Source organism: Varanus komodoensis, unplaced genomic scaffold, assembly GCF_004798865.1.
Source record: "Varanus komodoensis strain SLA01 unplaced genomic scaffold, ASM479886v1 scaffold19, whole genome shotgun sequence".
Classification (NCBI taxonomy): Eukaryota; Metazoa; Chordata; class Lepidosauria; order Squamata; family Varanidae; genus Varanus; species Varanus komodoensis.
The window spans coordinates 13,435,760-13,456,783 of NW_025335550.1; the positions used below are offsets into that span (position 1 = coordinate 13,435,760).

The window sequence follows — 21,024 nt, forward strand, 5'->3', positions numbered from 1 at the left end:
CACCCCCTCACATTCTACAATGTTGTCGTTTATTTTTTTTTTAATTTTTGAAGTAAATGTTATCTGAAACATATTTACAACTGAACTCAACAGAGACTGTGAAACTGAACAGGCACTGGTCATTTGTTTTTGTTTGTTTTTTGTTTGTTTTTTGTTTTTGTTTTTTTTCTCTCTCTCTCTTACTTTTTTTTTGGTAAACATTTTTGCTGGTTTTTTGTCTCTCTCTCTCTCTCTCTCTCATTTTGCATCAACTTTTATTAGTCCATGCAACTTCAATGCCCTCTATGAAGAATGCATAATAAGCCATACTTCTTTTTTCTTTTCTTTTTTTTTAAAAAGTCCTTCTGCATATAGATACACATTTGCCACATCAGTCCCTGTAGCACAGTTTTCAAAACCATTCTGTCAAAAATACAGTAATACAAAGACTAGCTTTAGTGTCACTAGCTCACGCTGCTTTCCATGTATTTCGGCCAACTTTTTGTTTTGCTTTTTCTTCCGGGAACTTTATCATGCAGTAGAAGCATCAAAGGCTTGCGGTAGCATATGGGGTTGCTAGTGGCACTGAAGCCCCTTTCACAAATTCAACGTACATTTGAATTGCAACACACAGATATTCCTAAAGAGTAATAACTAGTGAACCCTTTTATTATATATATAAAAAAACTACTTACAACCATTGAAGAAAAAAATTGCAACACAAAATGTATAAATTGACCGTCTCCTACTTTGTCCCCTTTACTATTAACAAATGTGACTAATAGAGCTGTGGCATGGAAACAGTACAAGAGTTGTCATGGCAATAAGTTTGGCTGATGCAAAGGTCATTGTGCAGGGTCAAAGGGCAAACCCAGTGGTCCATGTTATCCTCCAACTGTGGTGCTCCAACACACCCACACAATTTTGAGGAAATAGAAAAACAGGGGAACTATCAGAAAGTGCAAATATGAAGGAGGCAGGTTTCAGCTCCTTCAGCATGGAGTAGGACATTCAATTTTGAGCTTTCGCTGTTCAACATGATTAGTCTGCAATGCATTGTATTTCTTTTTTAGCATTTTCTTTAGAAACCCAATAAAGTAAGAGCCTAGGAAGCATGCAGCTGGTAAATGTTAACAAAAGACCTTGACAGAAACATGTAAACTATATTCAATGTCATGCTTAAGGCATTACTGCCAGCAACGTTGTAGACTCATTTCTTTAATTGTGAATACTGTACATTGAATATGGGATAACTTTCTGCAGCCTTCACCATCTCACATAGTACACAAATTTAGAGTATTTTTTTTAGGTACAGGTCATACTCCGCTGACAAAGCTCAGTATGTCCTTGTGCAATCTCATTCAATAAGTCCTTATGAAGCTCTTAGTTGCAAATCCAAACTTCTGCTCCCTGAGGACACAAGCTATGTGAGACATAAGTACTGTTTTAGTTTTCTGTCTGTCGTGAATGCTCTGTGGACCTACTCTTAAATACCATCATGTAACAATCACAAAAAACTTTTGCTAAAGGCCATTATATACTAATAAAAAAAGACAGTGGTGCTTCCAACATTCTGAAATGCTCCAAAACCCAACTTTTCCAATACTAAATACAACAAAATAACCTTCATAAAATATAACTTTTCTCCATTTACAATTTCTTTTAAAAGGATTAGTAATCTATGCTTTTCAAGCATAGTGAAATATCTCCTAACATGGACAGATTTTTTTTGTTTTGTTTTAATACATAAATTAAGAAACTGGAGAGTTTTAACTCAAGTCCAGTTTCCAAACAAGGAATATTCTTGTTTACTTTAAAAGTGGAAATGACACACATTTCCATTATAATTGCTAAAAATTAGCTTTACAAACGAGGGTGCTTTAAAAAAAATCTTAACAAAACTATACAGTGTACAAATTACTGTCTACAAGGTAGGTGGGTTCATTAAGAAGATTCTCTGTTCTTCTCTATCTGCAGCTTCACAGGTTCATTCACATATTTTAAATGGAGCTGCCCACCTGAACGCACAACTATATTGCTATATTTAATATTTTGCCATGTCTTTATGTACAGTCTCCTTCACTGCCTTTTTTTCCTTAGTCAAGCCTCAAACGTTCCTGTCATTCTAGGGGAAAACACACTTCAGTGGCACTGCCAAGAGGCCAGGGCTGCAAAGCAACTGAATAAAGGCAGAACAGTGCACATAGAACGGGGTGGCTCGATTTAGTCAGAATATACTTCCTGATGAAGGAGGAGGTTCAGACTAGATTTGAGTTTGCAACGTTTCATGCTAGAATTCTCAGCTTTGAGAAAAGTTAGGAACAGCAGGTATCATTCTGATGGGCCTTGATATTAAAAATGAAGGCAGAAAAACCCACAGAGATCTCTTGCCCTGAGAGTACTTAACTGGTACGTCAGTGCGGTCAAGACGAATGCCTGGATCACAGGGGGGGAAATCACAGAGCAATTTAGCCCTTGATAAATAAGAATGTCTTCCCTATTTAAGTGTCTGTGGAAATCCATTCACACAATAGACAAGGATTATCTGAAAAAGTTCAGGTGAGACTATGCCCTCTCAAGGGATCATTTAAACTATTGCACTTTAAAGTCTGAACTCATCTTCGTTTCATCCTGTCACACTGTCCCATATTATAGAAGCATCCTGCTGAACGTCTGCACAAATGTTGTCCTCCAGTCAACTTGGATCACACAGTCCATTCCTGCACATTATTAAGTGATTCCCAAGGAGAGCTGCTTGTACATTTCAGTTATTTCCCAACAGCCATGCATTTTTTGAGTTAATTCATTTGCCTTAAGACTCAGAAAAGAAGAACCAACACATAGCTGGTTTCATTAAAAACAAACCTTACCTCCACCCTCAAAAAATCTGCCTACAACTTTGGAACTTCCATGTGGGCTTGCAGGTGCAACACATTTAGAAAATGTTCTGTTGATGCAGCCCCCAAATTCGAAGTCCAGGCAGGCCCTACAGAAAGACTATGCCCATGCTGCTGCTTATGTTCGTTGCCACTCTGAAGATGTTTCAGAAAAAAAAGATGACTGCAGCAAAGACCAGCAGTAATTATTCAAGTGGTAACTCATAGAGATGAAGGCTACAGTCCAAAGGATCACGCAGCCACAAACACTGTGCATCAAGCTGCCTTTCAAAATTCAGGGCAATTTCAGTGGTGGTTCCTGGCACAGCTGTGGAAGAGTAAAATGGTGAACATCAAGATTCCCATGAAATAGCCTGTCATGAGCATCCCCATGGCTCTGAGGGCTTTATAATTTCAGAATGCTCTTCTTCCTAATAATTTTGTTTTCGAGGAGGATATATTTGAAGGGATCATTTCTTCATCATTTTATTATAGTTCAAACTGCCAGCCTGCGAACATGTGCTGAACCCAGTGGCAGATAAAAATTGTGCCTCAGCATACAAGTCTCTGCGCAACCTCTCAATTTAATACTGTTTGCAGGTACAGGTACCCAAGGCCAAAATGAACAATGCTGTGCCAGCTATGAAAAACATGCACATTAGACCAGTATGAACACTGTTTTTCTATTGGGGAAGCAGTTTATAATCACATGGGCTTGCTTTCCTGCCCCTGGTCATGGGCACTGTGTGGTCACCCGGCACACAGAGGAGCACTAATATTGCAGTGACCCTAACAATATCCCATATGTAGGATATTAACTACTGCACAGGGCTTTGCTTTTAAAAACACAGAGTAAGGCCTGTGTTTTCCTTTCCTCACTTTCAGCTGCATCTTACAATTAGTCACATGGGAAAGAGTCTGCTCTACTTAGGTAGTTGATACAGCCCAACTGTTGCGACAGGCAAGCCAGGTAAGAAAGGACTGAAGCGCTGGCTCTCTGCTTCCATTACTGCCAAAGCCAGGAACGCACCACGGGGGAGAGCCCCGTGGAACAAGCTTCAAGCACTAGCTCTTTCTGAGGAGGAAAGGGTCACGTAGACACCCTTCCTGTTGGCAGGGTGGGGAGCTCTTCAAGGTCCTAAGGAAGCAGAGCTGGCTGCTTTCCCTGTGAGTACTGTAGCATATAGTGCGGTTCTTAGAGAAAGCCCCCACAAATGACACAGCACATAGGCATTTTGTATTTGGAAACTTTGTGTTGAATCTACAAGGGGGGAGCTAAGATGCCTTCAGAGGACAAAAATCTTATTAGCATATATATACTGTGCATCTGATTCCCCGTTCCTTAAAATATGCTTTTATACCATAGCCTAGGATGAGATACCTTTGCAAAATTCAAAAGGGCTATTATTCTCTGTGGGTTTTGATGTCTCAAATTGAAAAAGAGTATTTTTTTTTCCTCAAGCCAAGTCTGCCTCCAACAGAATCCTTTATTTATTTTATTTATTTCTCAATCATCATCATCATCATTATCATCATCATCATCATCATCATTATTTAAAACCAGAAATGAGTTCAGCTTGCACCCCAGGTGGAAAGTTAAAAAGAGGACACCTTTTTGAGATTTTTATCACAGTAGGCAGAAGAGTCGCTTTGTAGCCCTCACCCAGCCAATGGTGCACTGCTTCACAGCTACACTGTCAAGTGTTAAAAATACTTCCCACCCACCCCAGAATATATAGATATATGCATGTATAAAAAAAAAATCCCCTGTCCATCTCTTAGTACACAAAAGGACCTCATCACACTGCAAAAATAGCAGTACCCACTTTGGTCAATTAAAACAAACAAACAGACAAACAAACAAAAAGCATACATTAATCTTTTGTCTTTTAAATCTGTGTACTTACCTATAATAACCAATACAGCTAAAAGCACTACCTACATAGGCAAAACTTGGTATTGCATAATTCGTATAAATTTGAATCCCCTCCCCCCAATATTAATTGGAAGATGAAAAACATGAAAGATTAATAGAAAAAACACCAAAATACTGAAAATATTGCTGGTCGATTACAATTTTTAAGCGGCAACTATACACAGCCATGATATGCTTTATAAATGTGAGATAAAGTTATACTGCTTAAAAAATCCATGATGTCACTTTTTTTGTTTTCCCATCTGGAGTACAAAATATTTTGTCATAAAAATGGTAAAGATTTAAAATGATAATAAATGCAGCAAAACAAGTGTAGTGATGTCACTTTTTAGATTTCAAGGCAAGGCACGTTATGTGGACATTATAACTTCGTGCAAATTAGGATTACTGGATAGAGTCGTTTTAATTAATTTTTTATAGAGACATCGAGGCAAAATGTATCTGCCCATGCACATTACTGTCATTGCGAAAAAACTGTCAAACAAGGCTAATTTCTGAGAGCACCATGCAAGTTTTCAGCACCCTGTCATTAGGCTTTTTAAAAGAGTGCATTTTTTAAAAATATATTTCAATTCCCTCAACCCAACAACCTGGCATTCCCATTTGTAAACTGTAAGCTTTGCCCCTGTGACATGGATTTACCTCTCTCCGTCTCTGTGATTAAGGTTTTATAGAACCTTTCCTATTCTCTATGGGTTCTTGATCCAGCCAGTAACTTTAAATAAATAAGATACCTCAACAGAGGCAGAAGCTAATTCAACATAAGTGCTGTGTTTCAATTAATTTCTTTTTCTCAAGTACATGATCTGTCTTGATTTAATGAATGCCTTTTAATGCCCCTCCCCTTTTACAACTGAGGGGAAAATAAATTTGTTCGAAATACTTTTGAAATTCTTCTTTTTAATCCCCTCAATTTAGAGTCCAAGGGCTAAAGGACTTATAACAATGATCCCCTTTAGATATAGTTTTTAAATTGCACTTGCCTCTAAGTGTTTTTCCTCAGTGGGGGAAATTATTTTTAGTGTCTTTCTCTTTTTGTTTTTACTGTCATATGAGAAGATAACACTTCTTTTAAACCTAAAGTGAGGCATTGATTCTTTAACATGCCTGTTTGTTTAAATGATTTCCTGAAAAATTTAAACTGGGTAACACACAAGGAAAAGGTTGGGTTAAGGGCCAAAGTTAAATAAATTTGGGTTGATAACTAAAGATTAAATTGATTTGCTGTTGTTGTTTCCTTAAAAATATTTCAAAACCAGAGTGCTGTGAAAAGCTGGCCCATGGCCCTCTTTCTTATGCAGCTCTGTGGATGCCTCCTAGCCTTTGTTTTGAGAGCTAACTAGGAATAGTGATCCCATGCGTAAACAACAAGAATACTAAACCGATAAACTAGCTTATCATGCAAATATTAAGGCATCTAGAAAGTCAGTCAAAATATATTGTCAGAGACAGAACATCTATTTCCCAGTGGATTTCATAGAACAAAGGCTACTTAAGAGGAGCATCTTTCTACTCTTCAGTGAAATATTGTCGACCCTTCTTCTTCGTCTTCTTTAAAAAAAAAAAAAAAAACACCATTACAGTTTCAACCTTAAGGGAATTAGTGATTGTAAGTGCTGCAATTGCTGGTCTATGTTTCTTCTTTCTTCATTTTTTTTGTCCCGTCTTCCTTTCTTTTATAACATTTTGTTCAGTTTCGATCTCCCTCAGTTGCTTGTTTCTGCTTGAAGGAAAGGTTCTCCAATTAGGTTCAAACCATAATTTTGGACATTTGTGGGCAGGATTGGTGTCCTGTTTGATACTTGAAAAGGGACCAAGCTAGCCCAGGTACCAGGACTGTTGAGGGAAAAGAGAAGAGAGAGCAGAATAAACATTTAAAATGTAGCAGCAAGAATTAACAGAATGAACATTTGAATATCACCCAAATGCATATTCTGACAATCAGTCTAAACTCATGTCACAGTGAAATATGAAAATATCATTTGCTAGCAGTGTTAATTTTTCTAACTACTCAATCTTGGGTCAATAAGTAAATATTCTGGATGAAGTATATACTGATTACTGCACTAGTTTCACAAAATAGTTTATTCTCTCTGCACAGAGTATATTGTGAGTATAGCTGGCACACAAGACAAAGCTGGTATTTAATATTGTATGGAAGTTTGTTTCGATAAATATTGCTAATTCAATCCACCTTAATTGATGGTGAACATAGCAGTTTTATTTTCTTTAATTTCCAGTGTCTTTGAGGACAACAAAATCATTTTTGTAGGTAAAAACAAATTACTATTAATAGCATTTTTCACATTTAGTACTTTAGCAATGAAGGGCAGAGGGATTTTTATTTTGGGAAGTGGAAATATTCAACAAAATTAAACTGTAGTAAGTGTCTGAAAAGATTACTTAACACATTTTATGCAGGTATTTCTCAAATTTCTCAAAACTTATTACAGTGTTAAAAGTGCACCATGAAATATACTTGTTGATTCGACAAAGAAAGGGTAAATCTCATATGCTGGCACTATGCAGATCCAACAAATATTTTATAAGCCTCTGACCAGCTGTTGGTTGGTCAGAGGCTTATAAGCTGAGAGTTGAACAGAAATGGTTTCTCTGCCAGTATTCCGTTAGTATTATAAATATGGTACCAGGGCAGCAGTGACCTAAGACATGTTGCTTAGATATATATGTTCTGATTAAACAAAAAGATGTTCTATATTTGAGTCCCATGGCCCCTTAAAGTCAAATAAAGACACTAGTAGTCCTGAGATCTTTCGTACGTAGGTTTTGCTACAATCATCTAAGGAATGGTATATGCTGTATTTGCCATGGAGAAAGCAAAAGCAGCCACCTTCTTATGGGTGTTCTGTACCCCACTTTTTTAGAATAGCTTACTATGCAGATTGCCATCAATCTGCAAGACCCTCTGTAGCCCTGTTGGATCCTGCTGGTGGCCACTTGGTGCAAGTGGGAAGACACACAGTGTAAAGCCAGGCAGCTTGTCTATAGCACTTTGAATAGGCTCTGTACAGGAATGAAAACCACATGGAGGCCATGAAAAACAATGAAAACAAGTATAATATACTGGAAGTATTGGGATGATTCTCCAAACCACTGATGGACTGGAAAGAAGCCCTGTCACAGGGTACTACCCCTTCTCCCTTTGTGGATATTGCTTAATGTTTGATCAAGCCAAACAGTATACCTGAATTCTTGTTTAAAGCAAAGTGGGTAACTTCTGGAGTTAGAAAGTGTTGCACTGGCTCTCCCAAATCCACTAAAAGGGCCCACGCCACCCCCACTGCTGTAATTACTGACAAGGCAAAAAGCACAGTACTAATGCAGGGAAACAAGACACATGGAGAGTCTAGACTTTGTTTCCCTGAAAAAAAATGCACTTACAGGAGCCTTCAAGGAGCAAGATTCTGCTTGCAAACATGACACATACTTCGTTTTCCTGAAAATTTGCTGTGATTTTTGCTGCTGTCAGTGGGAGCAGAGAAAACAAGGGAGGCCCATTTATGGGCTGTGAGCCAAATACTGGCCAACCGGAGTTTAAACAAGCTACAGCTTACCTGCAAACCAAGATCAGAAACCAGGATATGGGTGCAACAGCAAACTATGATTTGATCAAACCCAAAAATAAAGCATTACACATGCAAATGGCAGGGGGAGGGTGGGAATGACCAATACAAGAGAAGACTAAGTGGGCACAAGATTATTTTCTATACTACGTTTTACAAGACTGTCCCAAAGTAACCAGTATCAAGTTTTTCCTCAAATGTTATAGAGTATGTTTCTTCATAAGGCAGATACATTATGGCTAGTATCTCAAGGTAAGTGTGATGTATAAATTGCTTCTAAAACAACTTCTCTTCTGAGACCCATCAGGGTTGCGTTGCCAAGGTTTATCTGTTCAGTTTATCCAGACTTAATGTCCAGGTAGTAAGTTTTCCAATAAGGCGAGCCCCTGAAACCGTAGACCCAGATATATATTTATGTGTAGGTTATATGAACATATAAAGCAAAAATAATAAAAATGTAAACAACTTTGCCACTGAAAACCGCTGAGAGGTGCAATCAAATAGGAGAGTATTGCATACAATGGAGGGTCAGTCTTGGAGGCCTACATTCTTCCTAAGCCCTGCTAGCAAAAGCCTCTAAGGTACAGGAAAAGTCAGGGGCTTATTTGGCCTCTGAAAACTGATTTTACGTTAGACATTTCTCTGAGCACATCTAGCTTTGTGCCCCTGCTGGTAGTGAGGATTGGAGGCGAGTGGCCTTTGGATCAGATGTATTCATGCTCTCTCCCCCCTCTGCCACTAGCCCATCTCAATGCACCCATTCCCTTCTCTCCCAGTGCCGTGATGCTGACCTTGGGAAAAGGAGCCATCATGGAGCTTTCTATGGCCTTTAGGGAGAGGTGTTATTTGTGGAAAGAGAAGATTCATAGTTGGGATCTCTCTCCAGGGTCAGCATCCTACTTCTGGCACTGGAGGAGGCCCAAACCCTTCTATGGCCCTCAAGATATTATCTAGGGGCCACGTGGTTGCAGAATACATTACTGATATGGTAATGCTTAATGCCTGAAGTCTGATAATGTCTACCAGAGTCACCTTTGAGCCAATAGCGAAAAAGGGGAGAGATACATAAAGAATGCAGAAAAGCTAAGTTTTGTGCTTCATGCAAGGAAGTCTCAATTCTGTATATAGCACCTGAAGACATCGAACACATAAAAGGTATCCTAACTGAAAACAGTGCTTCTCATATAAATAATAGTTCATAATCCTTCCTTGTATTTCTAACTCTTATACACATGGTACTGTTAAAATTTGATCTATCATTTGAATATTTTTATTGGGCAAGAGGGAAAATAAAGGTGAACACATACTTTAGCTTGGGTTGTACTGAAAGTTTCAGGCTAGTCAATTCTGAAGGTTTGGAGGAACTTGGAAGGTGTCTTAGTTCCTGAAAGGAACAGCAGTGGCCTGAGAGGACTGTTGGGACAGTCCCTCCCCACCTTTTATGGGCTTACAGACCTGTGTGGCCTGAGGGAAGGCAGAAGTAAGGAAGCCAAGGCCTAGGAGCTTGGACCATTAGCACTGATGAAGCCCTTCTTGTGGTCTGAGGGAACTATACCCTAGTGTTTCCTTGGATTCTTTCTTTTTTCTTTTGAGGGGGGTAGTGTTTACTATCTATTTCGGTTGAAATGTATACCATACATATATTCAATAAAATATTAATTCCAGGGGCACAGTATGGAAAAACTGACAGCTGCTAGAGGCGGCCATCTTCCCAAGGTCCCCATACTATGCTTCTGAAAATTATGCTACATAATCTCACAGCCTCACCCCCAGGAACATTCTTGGCCCTCTCTAATTACACCAAGTATAAGCCACACTTCCTAGCTGCTAGCTGAGGGATGGACGGAATCAGACTCCCAGCCATTTTAACCTCAGGAAGTGACTGATTAATTTCTCCACATCCCTGTATTTTAGAATGTGTTTTTCTGTTTGAATAGCAAATCCCTCCACTCAGCTGGTGCCTGGGCAGGACAAACTTGTAACATTGCCCTCTTTCTTCCCTCCTTCTCCCAAAATATACCTGCTTTGAAAAACTAGAAATTGTTTGGTATCTATTCATGTCTTTAGAGAGCTTCTTTTGAATTAGGTATCAGTGGTCCCTGTCCCTGGGCTCTAGTTTTCATCCTTCAATGTACTCTGGAGACCAGAGGCTCAACTTGTTTGCTCACATGAATGTGGAGCTTGTGATACCTACTGGCTTCCACTGTCTGTGTAACAGTCTCGGTGGCAGTGCTCATTCCTCCATCCTGCTGTGATATCTCTTTGTTCCTGGGTACAGGAAGTGCCAGCAGGAACAAAGGGGCTCTGGCTTTTGCAGGTCATGATAGAATAATACTTCATATCTCCCTCTCTCCTTCCCTTCACACGCAGGTAGCTCATTTTAAAGGCTGCTTGTTGCCTTCTAACATGGTTTCGTATTGTCTCCAGAAAATCTCATAAGATACAGATAGCACACATGGATACAGAGAAATAAGGCTACATAAAGATCATCAGGCATGATCAACAACATGGGTACAACATGCCCCCCCCCGCCCCCGTCGAAGCCCTTCCTCTTGTCCTGGAACCCACTGGAGGCTTTGGGAAGAGCTGGGGAGGAATACCCAGGAAGTGAGTCAGACCCAAGACTGTTGACACTTGTTGGTAGCAGCCTTTCAGGCAGTTTTCCCTGTCCTACCTGGATGGCAGAGATCAAACTTGAGAGCTTCTGCATGCAAGCCTTGCATTCTATGACTGAGTCATTGCTGCCAATCTGTGATCTGAGGTTATAATGGTATCCCCCTGTATGCCCCCACCCTCCCAATGAAGGACAAGCAGTAGGCCAGGGAATCCCCTTGTTCTCTCCAATCAGAGAACAAGGAGTAGCAAGTGCACACCCATCTGGTGCTTGAAGAAGTCCCTGCAAGTGCCAGTCCAAGTGGGCTTTGCTTATCCTTCACAGAGGACAAGCCAAGCCAGACAATGCATGCATTCAGAGCCTACAAGAATTCTTGCAAGCACCAGATAAAAGGGCGTCCCTTGTCCCTCTCCCCATGTGAGGAAGGCAAAGGACAGAAGAACCTGAGCTTTGCCTGTCCTGCATCTTCATCCCCACAGACAGCAAAGCCAGTACTTGATGCTGGAGAAATTTCTGAATGTATAATCTGGCCGTGAAAATCTTCAAATACATGGTAATCCACGCATGCAAATTCGAACACAACGCTCCCCCACACAAAGCATGCATAGCTTTTGAGGTCACCTATCCATTACACTTGTAAGAGCGACACCACACTAGATCATGCCACAGGACTCAACAGAAGTGCTAGCCCCAGTATTCCCTGAATGAGATACCTATTCTCATGACTCTTCCCTTCTGGCCTCATATGTGTTGATTTGGAGTATTTTGATTTGAGAGAGTCAAGCAGCTATTGTTACCCTGTAGTTTCAGATAGGAAGAAAAAAATAACATCTCCATTCTTTGGTTTATTTGAAAATACAAAGTAATAAAATCAAGTAATCTGCACTTTTATATCCAGTGAAATACAGCACAGAAGAGGTTAACCAAAGGCATTTATGCTTCCGGGGTGCCAATTCCTGTTTCTCTAACACAAGCCTGACTTGCTTCTTCTCAAACTTTTAAAAAGAGGTAATAATCACACAAACATTTACTATCCTTCCCCATCCCCAATGTTCTGCAACTTGATTATACACTTTGCACAGCAGTTCATTAGAAACTACCTTGGCAGGAACTTATATAAATAACAATTAGCACTGTATTTATTTGGTTTGATAAACATTATGCTGAACAGTCATTGGAATGATGGCTCACAAACAAAAATAAGTAGTTAAATAAGTGGTTGAAGATGACATAACATAAAATTAAATTAAATGGTGATTTTCTGAAAATGGCTAATGGAGCCTAATAGTGCTCTTTCTAATTTTTGTTCTTTAACGAGACAAAAATCAAAATAAAAACAAATTTAAAAAATCTATGCCCCTCCTTCCCCTAAAACACTGCCAAAATCATCTGACAGGAAATTTAAGATTAAGTTTAGCCTACCTAAGTGAACAAAAGAGCTCTCAGAACAAACAAGTGCTTTAATGCAGATTGAGAACTTTTCTAATCCGGCTGGAATCTATACTGCAACTCTCACAATATAGTTGGAAAGTTGTTTTCTTTTCAACATTTTCTTGGGATCTCTCCTTTTTGGTCACATTGTAGTTTTTGCTGCTTCCTCCATAAAGGTTGACTTAAAGCTCCAAACATAATCATGTGGAAAATGAACATTATTGATTCGTATGGTCCATTGTTTCCCCATTCTAAGTCCCTGAAGTTCAAGTTCAATCTGGAATTACATCATGTCTGGTTTCTCCTGGTTACCAGACGGCTTGAGACGTGACCACAGCTACAGAAAAAACAAACAGCCTTCTTCACGCTTCGGCTCCCCTATCGATTCAAACAAACTTTTTTTCTCCCTCTCAAGTATGCTTCAAGTATGGAGCATGGTTAATTTAGAGATTAAGTTCCAAATTAGATTATCTAATGGCATCTTAATGGATTGCTGACCCATTTCCTGTGGGATGGCAGCATGCAAGTCTGGCTGGAATACAATTAATTTCTTAGGAAGTGTTCTGAAGATGTGTGCTTAGATGGAAAGGAAACATAATTCTCTGCACATCTTTCTTTATTAGAGAGTTGGGTGAAACTATAAGAGATAGTGACAAACTGATAAAAGCCAGAAATCCTTCCAGCTTCCCCCCCAACTGCTTCTGATTTTATCAGCAATGTTTTCATTTCATTGTTCTTATGTGCAAAAGCTGAGTTTGTATTTTTATCCCAAGCCAATATATAAATGTGGACAGTAACTAGCTAACTACAGTATTTATTTCCAAAGAGCAAACTTAAAAAGCAAGCAAGAAAGTTACTTGATATAATTTGCTTCTTTGTAAGTTTGCCTGGTTTTTTTTTTTTTTTTTTTTGAATATGGAATCTACAAGGCTGTTCTGACATCAAGAGTGGTTCCCAGCTGCCCTTCCCCCACAATCCAAAGCTTATTCCATTCTGCTGCCTTATCAGCATTATCATCACAGCCCTTTGGAGGGGCTGGGGGCAAAGAATGCTGTTCTAAAAAGTTTAACATTTTGAACACCCCACGGCTAAAGCTGAAAAGGAAATTCAGCACTCTGAGAATAAGGCTCTCCTCAGGAGCTCTAAGAACAAACCAGCTGTTGTACTGTACTTCTGTGTCAAGATAACAAAGTGAAAGCAGGAAATGCTAGCCTAATGCCTGGGCAGAGCAAAAGTAATGTTAAATTAGCAGTTAACCCTTCAAAGCAACATTAAAGGGGTTTATAAATTAAAATACCTGACAATAAATGCCTTACCACTGCCACAGTTTTTGAAAGGCTTGGCAGAAACGTTCTAATGTTCAAAATTACTAACAACTCAACCCTTTCAATGAACTCCAAATCTACCTATTCAGATATTGCAACAGAAGTATAGAAGCTACTTAAAAATCAAACTTCATGGGTGCAGGTCCACACTGGAACCTTCTTGCATAAAGCCGCTTTTCCACATGGCTCTTATTATTTGAACAAGTCAATATATGCTGTCTTGTTGAGGCATTATGGGATTTTAAAGTGGAATTTATCTCAGATTTGGTTTTAATTTTGGTTTTAAAATGGACATTTAGTTTATCAGACACAAAATGTTTGGAAAGTAGTAACTGGTGTCTCTCCCACTCCCACTTCCCCACCCCTGCTTTTCACTCTTCTTTTTTTTTTCCTGTTCCCAACTGAAAGGGAACCTGGCTTGAAAAAAATGACAATACTCCTTACCTTGTTCTTCAATAAATGCTTTCAAAAACCTTATGCTTTTTATGGTGTTCTAACTAACCCTTCATGATTTTGTTTTCATACCCCTTAAAAGTTAACTGCACCAGGTAGAAATGTTGTTAGAACATCAAGGTTGGTTTCCATTGAGGGTTGCATGAATTTTTTTTTGTTTGGGAGTAATCATATTTTAAAGATTAGCAGAAACTGTTTACAGTCATAGGGCAGTACATATAAAAAGGTCACAGACACTTGACCTTATTTGCCATTTTTGCATACAGACATTCTTTGTCTAAGATTGAAACTTTAATCTAATACTGAACTTCTGTCCTAATGAAGAAAAAGGACTGCAAGCTTTCCTGTGCAGGATCTGAACAGGGTGATTCAGTAATGATTCAGCGTTTTACGCCTCACTCACATGGCAGAGATCATCTAGCTAAGAGTATCAAGATTCAAGAAGAACAAAGTTCAGTCAAAGCTGGTTGGGAAACAGGTAGCCAAGCTGAAAGCATCAATTCTGTAGAACCATATGACTCTCAGAGGCAGCCATTGTAATTATCACATCAAATTAGAGCAAATATTCCATGTAATGTGTCCCATAAATATAAGAACTCAGATCACTAAATGCCACTATGTGAGCAACTTCCTGTAAACGGATACACTTATCCAAGATTTTGCATATTTCAGATCCTTCCTGAGAATCATTTCCACTTACAATCACCTCTCTTCTCACTAAAGGTATAAAAGAAAAAATGTATCCCCAAAGCTTATATCACACTCATTGATGAAATTATGTGTGGTCCCAAAATCATCTCCAAAGACGAGGAGCTTGAAGGGATAAATTCTGACCTAGAAAATGACTAGAAACAAAATGATAAAAGCAGCCTCATTTATCCTGTTTTTTCATTGTTCTGACTGGCAGTGCAACAAGTGTAGTCTGTTTTCTTCAAAACTCATCCAAAGAAGAAAGTCAGAACTCTGTGTAATTATTATTATTATTATTATTATTATTATATTATTATTATTATTATTATTATTATTTGGCTTAAGTCACTTTTAATCCTGCCTCTCACTTAGACCCTTCAGAACTACTGAGTGGTCGGGGGAGTGCAGACAAAGCTGTTTCCTAAATTTGATCTACTTGAGTGGGGGACCTCATGACCCTTGAAACATTTTGACCGAGCACTTCCATTATACTTTGCCATTGGTTAGACTGGCTAGAACTGTTTATGGCCCTACATATGTTTAACCTACAAGCTGCTCATCACTGTTCTAGTTTATCAAGTATTTGTGGCTCTGCCTTAGCTACATTTGAATTCCAACAAGGTTCTGATCATCGTAACAAAATGTTGCCTTGACACTATTCATAATTCCTGTTTTTGCCATGTTTTGACAAATTTGTTCTATAATTAATTATCGTGAAGGGTTTTACATAATTGGCAGAATACCTGGAGAATAAAAATAGTAGATCAACTAAAGATCAATAGTAGATCAATTTGAAATTGAAATAAGAATCCAAGTGGCATTCTGCAGGGCCAAGTTTTACATTGAGTCTCTTCAACACTTTCTGTAGCGTGGTGGTGATCACATTCATCTCATACATGAAAGGTCCTGGTTTTGAGAGCCAGTGAGGTGTTGTGGTCAAGGGTGCTGGACTTGGACTCAGGAGATCTGGATTCTAGTCGCTCTAACTCAGTCATGGAACTCAATGGATGACTTTGCGCCACTCAGACTCTCAGCCCAACCTACCTCACATGTTTGTTACTATGAGAATAAGGTTGGAAGCAGGAGGTGAATTCTGTAAGCTGCCTTGAGTTCCTCGAAAGGAAAAATGCTGAGATAGAAACGCAACAAATCCATCCATCCATCCATCCATCCATCCATCCCTTGGATAAAAAGCTTTAGCTTTATATACAATTGGAAAGAACTAGACATTAAGATAGATGAAAAATCAGCACACTTGAGACTGTACTTAAAATGAGTAATTTTAAAATAACTGATCAGTATGGTACTCCAGTATAAAATGATATTTTAGTTCAGTTTGCTAACAGAATGATCCTATCCAAGATTCCGGGACTATGTATTGTCAAAACTATTTTTGTATTATTTGTGTAGTTTATTTGTTTTTATTGCTTTCAATTGTTCACCATCCAGAGAGTACTATATAGGACTATTGGTGTGGTTTATAAATTGAATGAATGAATGAATGAAAGACCCATGTTGGTAAGGTCAGCATTTATGCCCAGTTATAGGCACCACAATGCAGAATAATGACAAATTGAAAAGAAACAAGGGAAGGAGAATAAAAGGACTAAGAAAGCAAAGTATACTGGGAAAGTTGGGAAAGATTGCTTATTGGGGAAGTTTTGAAGTTGACAGAATTTTAAGTTAAAAAAGGAAGGAAGGAAGGAAGGAAGGACGGACGGACGGAAAGGTCAACTGATTGAATATTTGAAGACAACAATACAAATTATGGGGGAAAACTGTTTGTTGCTTCTGGAAACAATAGGACACAAACCCCACATAAATAGATATAGGTTAAATGTTAAGAGGGAACACCTGAATTATAAAAGCAGTTCATAAATAAATTGCAAAATGTTCTCAGAGAACTTAGCAAGAGTAAACTGGGCATGAGTAAAAAATACCTAAAGACAGGACTTTGGACTACATGATCCCATGACTTTCATTTTACATCTAAGTTTAGATAAAAAAATCAACAAACTGAATAGTATACCCTGTTTATAAAACATTGCTTGTTACTTCTGGCAATCATAACAATAAATCATACAGATTTCAGCCACACAGTCAACTTGAAACTGATGACAGAGATTCTTTAAGTATCTAACTTTTATTTGCATGTGGCTATGAAGAGAATGACCTGCCGCAAAAATCATGTTGGTAGAAGACTAAGCATATCCTTCACAATTAGGACATATTACATAATACACGTATCATGTGTATTTCTCCTTTGATTTTTTTACTACAAAAAGCAGACACAGAAAGCTTCAATGAAGAAGAGTATGTGAAGGAGATGCTTAACTGCTTCCCTGTTCAAAATCTCCTTGAGGAAAAAAGGTGTGTGTGTGTGTGTGTGTGTGTGTGTGTGTGTGTGTGTGAGAGAGAGAGAGAGAGAGAGAGAGAGAGAGAGAGAGAGAGAGAGAGAATTTGAGCATTCCCTGCAAACCAAAAGGAAAGAGTTAAGCAGCTTCCTTCTCCTGCCCACAACCTTTTTGTGGCTGCTCTTTGTTTAAACACACATATACACACACAGAGAGACAAAACAGTTCAGGAAAAGTTAGACATGACCACATTTAAATGTCTAGCTCTTATAACTGCAAATAAATTATAAAAATTATCTTTTTACATTAAATCAAGAATTCTATATTAATTTCAACAGTAAAATAAAGTCACATGCAGAATAAACACTTTATGGCTGAACATTACTGCTGTGCATCACTACTGAATAATTAAAGAGAACCTAAATAAACTATTTTTGCTGTCTGATCTCTTGAGGTGGAAAGCTAGCCATTAACAAGTCTTTGCAACAAAAATGTGTAATTCCTACCAACCATGTGGCAGTTGAAACAAGCCAATCCTTTTTGGCCTTTAACAGTATTATTTCATTCGTTTATTGGTATATTTGCTAGGAAATTTTGGTACAGATAATATTAGCAATGTTTACTGCTGTTTCATGTCAAACTTTGCAATTAGGACTATTACAAGACCACATGCTAAAATAGGCCTCTTTAGTGATCAACAGACTATCCACTGCAGTTTATTCAAGATCTTTTGTTGAATCTGGAGAAGTCTGAGCAAAGGTCCATTTGCCAATGGGCCTCTCCCACTCCTCTCCACTACATTCCCCAAGGCTCAGAAAACCTATTCTTGAGGGTTGGGGATACCTCTGCAGAGGGAGGAAAAGGAGAAATTTATTTTTTTAAATCCTTATTGAATCAAGTCAGACACCGGTTTGTAAAGAAGGGTCCAGACAACAGATCCCTCACCACCCCACAATTAGAGTTAACTTAGATATATGCCTGAATAAACAGTTATCCATTTTCTATCGCACACATCTATTCAGTACATCTCAAAGTAATTTCAAATTAGCTACTAAGTTGATTTGTTTAATGCTAATTATTGGTACTTGAGTTTAATACATGTGGCTTTTGCCTTACCTCAGTGGACATATGAATGTTTTAAATTCATATCAAGCACTGGACTTGTTAAAATGTTTATTTATCTGAGTATTATACATAAACATTTTCCCAAATTAGACACTTTCCATACTTGTCACTTTTTTTTAACAATATATGTTTCTCCACATAAACTTGCAGCTGTAAATGTTTAGCATTTTGTTTCATTCACAAAGTTTCAAAAGTTATATTTGACCATAAGCATTAAGTGCCTCAAATGCTAAACTGATTCATTTCAGCTTCCCAAAAATGTGTAACTCAAGAGTTTTTACAGAGATATTTTCTAGTTAAGATTTTAACAAATATATTCCTGGAGGCCAGTTAAAACAGATAAGGAAGAACCCAAGATAGTTTAGGTTTGGAAATAATTAAAATTTTACCTTTGCCAAGTAATTCCCAATGTATCCTCATTGGCACTGGGGTATAAATGCCTGCCGTTTTGATTCATGGTCCAGTCACAAATCCTCAGCTGTCAATTGAAACCTAGCAGTCAGATATGGATCGAGCAGTACTACAGTTTTTTAGTATTTAAATGAATGCATGCAAACTAGCACTCTACATGGCACAAACCTTACATCCCTTAGTAGTAGTAGTAGTAATGTAAAATTAAAAAAGCAACAATTTAAAAAATAAAAACTGAACCCATATTGTACAAAACAAAACCCTAATTTTTCTCACATTACAAAAATGCTACTTGGATTTTCTTCTATATTAATAAAAGCATAAAAAAGTAACTGGTATTTAGCAATCAATTATATTATAAACTCAGCTGGGGGAAAAAGAAATGTTAATGTTCAATAGTGATTTTTTTAAAAAGAAATGAAAACAAACTTATTCCATGTACTTGAAAAAAGGACAAAAATAGTATCTTGAAAGCATGCATTGGTGATACATAGATGACATGCAATTTATAAGAAAGAGGACCAAAAATACATAATAACCTTATCTTACTGTTTAAGAAGGTGGAAGCATTTGTAATAGAGGGTGATTAATTTAGTGTTACTCAATATGGCATCACTTAACATGCAGTGGTAAAATAATCTAATCTAGTTTTAGACTCACAATAATAGCATTGAAATACAGTGAGGAATGCATTACATGTAAGCTGAAACAAATTCTTCCCAGATCAGCAAATCATTAGTACTGCTCTTCACAAAATTATTCATGTAACCCTATACAGCCGTTTGTCTAGCAGCTGCCCTACAGTGCTAGCAGATTTCCTGAAAAGATGGAGCGATTATTTTTATGTTTGAGAAAATAAGCCTCATCTAACCTTGTGAGGAAAATATAGGAAAAAGTATGATTTGAATATAGCACACCCATGCTATAAATGACACTAGCAAACACCATGCATCATATGCCACTTTGAATTAAATGAGATGACTGTGATTAAATGTAGAAAAATGCTACTTCTTTTTTGCTCCATGAAAAGCTTTAAGTGCCTCTAAAAGATCCACGCTGTAGTGAAAGCAATCACTTCCACAACAGCTCAATTTATTAAACTTTTTCCTGAGAAACACATATGCTAAGGACAAGATAATAATCCCTGTCTTGACCCTGTCTGCCTGCTTCCCTCCTGGGCTTCCTGCTGTTGAGTCTTCAGACATGGAAACATGGACCTTCCTTGACTGTTTTCTTATTATTATCTGAAGAACTCAGTGAGACCTTTTAAAAACAACCAGGAATATGAAATAAGCCAGAAAAGGGGCATTCCAGCCAAAAATAGTTCTCAGGTACAGCTATAAGAGCAACTATGCTCAGAGAAGTATGCCATTTATTTATTTACTTACTTACTTTGTATGCCATCCAATTACTAACATCTCTATCTATGGTGGCTGAACCATGAGCTCAGGGAGATGCCTGCTGACACATATAAGTAAATCCAAACTTCTTTCCTAGAAGTTTTTGCAATGCTTAAACATCTTTTTGAACTTTAGTGAGGTTAAATAGGATGTGGAGGGGTTGGCACAAGTTGGTAACCTTTATTACATACATACTTTATCAGACTGTAGACTAAGCATGGCCAACCTACTGTTGTGTAGGTTTTGCCGCAAGTACTTCCATCTATATCATAAAGAATTATTTGGAATTTTCATTAGAAAAATTGGTAAATTCAGTATTCACATGTGAACCATTAAATATATTCAGGCTCAGTTCAGACTTCACATCACACTATGCTTTATGATGTCTCACTTGACCAAAACAGCTTTCTAACTGACTGACAAACTGGTTTAAACAAACCCTGGCTAACCATAAACAAGTAGTACCAGGTGGAACAAATAACAAAGCATTCTCCAACCCTGGCTGCTGTCTGTTACATCTGAACCTAACCCATAGTCTGTTATTTAATCCTCAAATAACCTATGCTGCCTTGGCTTACACAACGTGGCAAACTATGGCAACCCTCAACAAGGGATGAATACTCAGAATGGTACACATAGTAATCCAGCTGGGCTGTAAATGCAGTGATTATCAGAACTAACCCACTGACTGTTTGTTAAACATGTCAAAAGGTTTTACAACTTTACAAATCAATAGAACCTTTGTGTTGATTACAAAGCATGCAAATATCAATAGATTGGTCTCATTACTAATTTACTATCTTCTTATCAAAAGTGGTGAGGAAATAATACAATTGTGATAGGAAC

At 38.0% G+C, this 21,024-nt stretch overlaps 1 protein-coding gene across 10 annotated transcripts in view; it reads right to left on the minus strand.

Moving 5' to 3' along the window:
- Nucleotides 1–630: 630 nt before the first annotated feature.
- NFIB (nuclear factor I B) overlaps nucleotides 631–21,024 on the minus strand; it is a 213,663-nt gene continuing 193,269 nt past the window's right edge. For 7 of the 10 annotated variants that reach the window (XM_044427761.1, XM_044427760.1, XM_044427759.1 and 4 more), the window contains 2 exons: nucleotides 18,757–18,845; nucleotides 631–6,627 (listed from right to left, as the gene is read on the minus strand). In XM_044427761.1, coding sequence (XP_044283696.1) covers nucleotides 6,498–6,627; nucleotides 18,757–18,845 — 219 coding nt within the window. In that variant the 3' untranslated portion in view covers nucleotides 631–6,497. The remainder of the gene's footprint in view (nucleotides 6,628–18,756; nucleotides 18,846–21,024) is intronic. The other 3 variants (XM_044427764.1, XM_044427763.1, XM_044427766.1) reach the window with 1 other exon arrangement.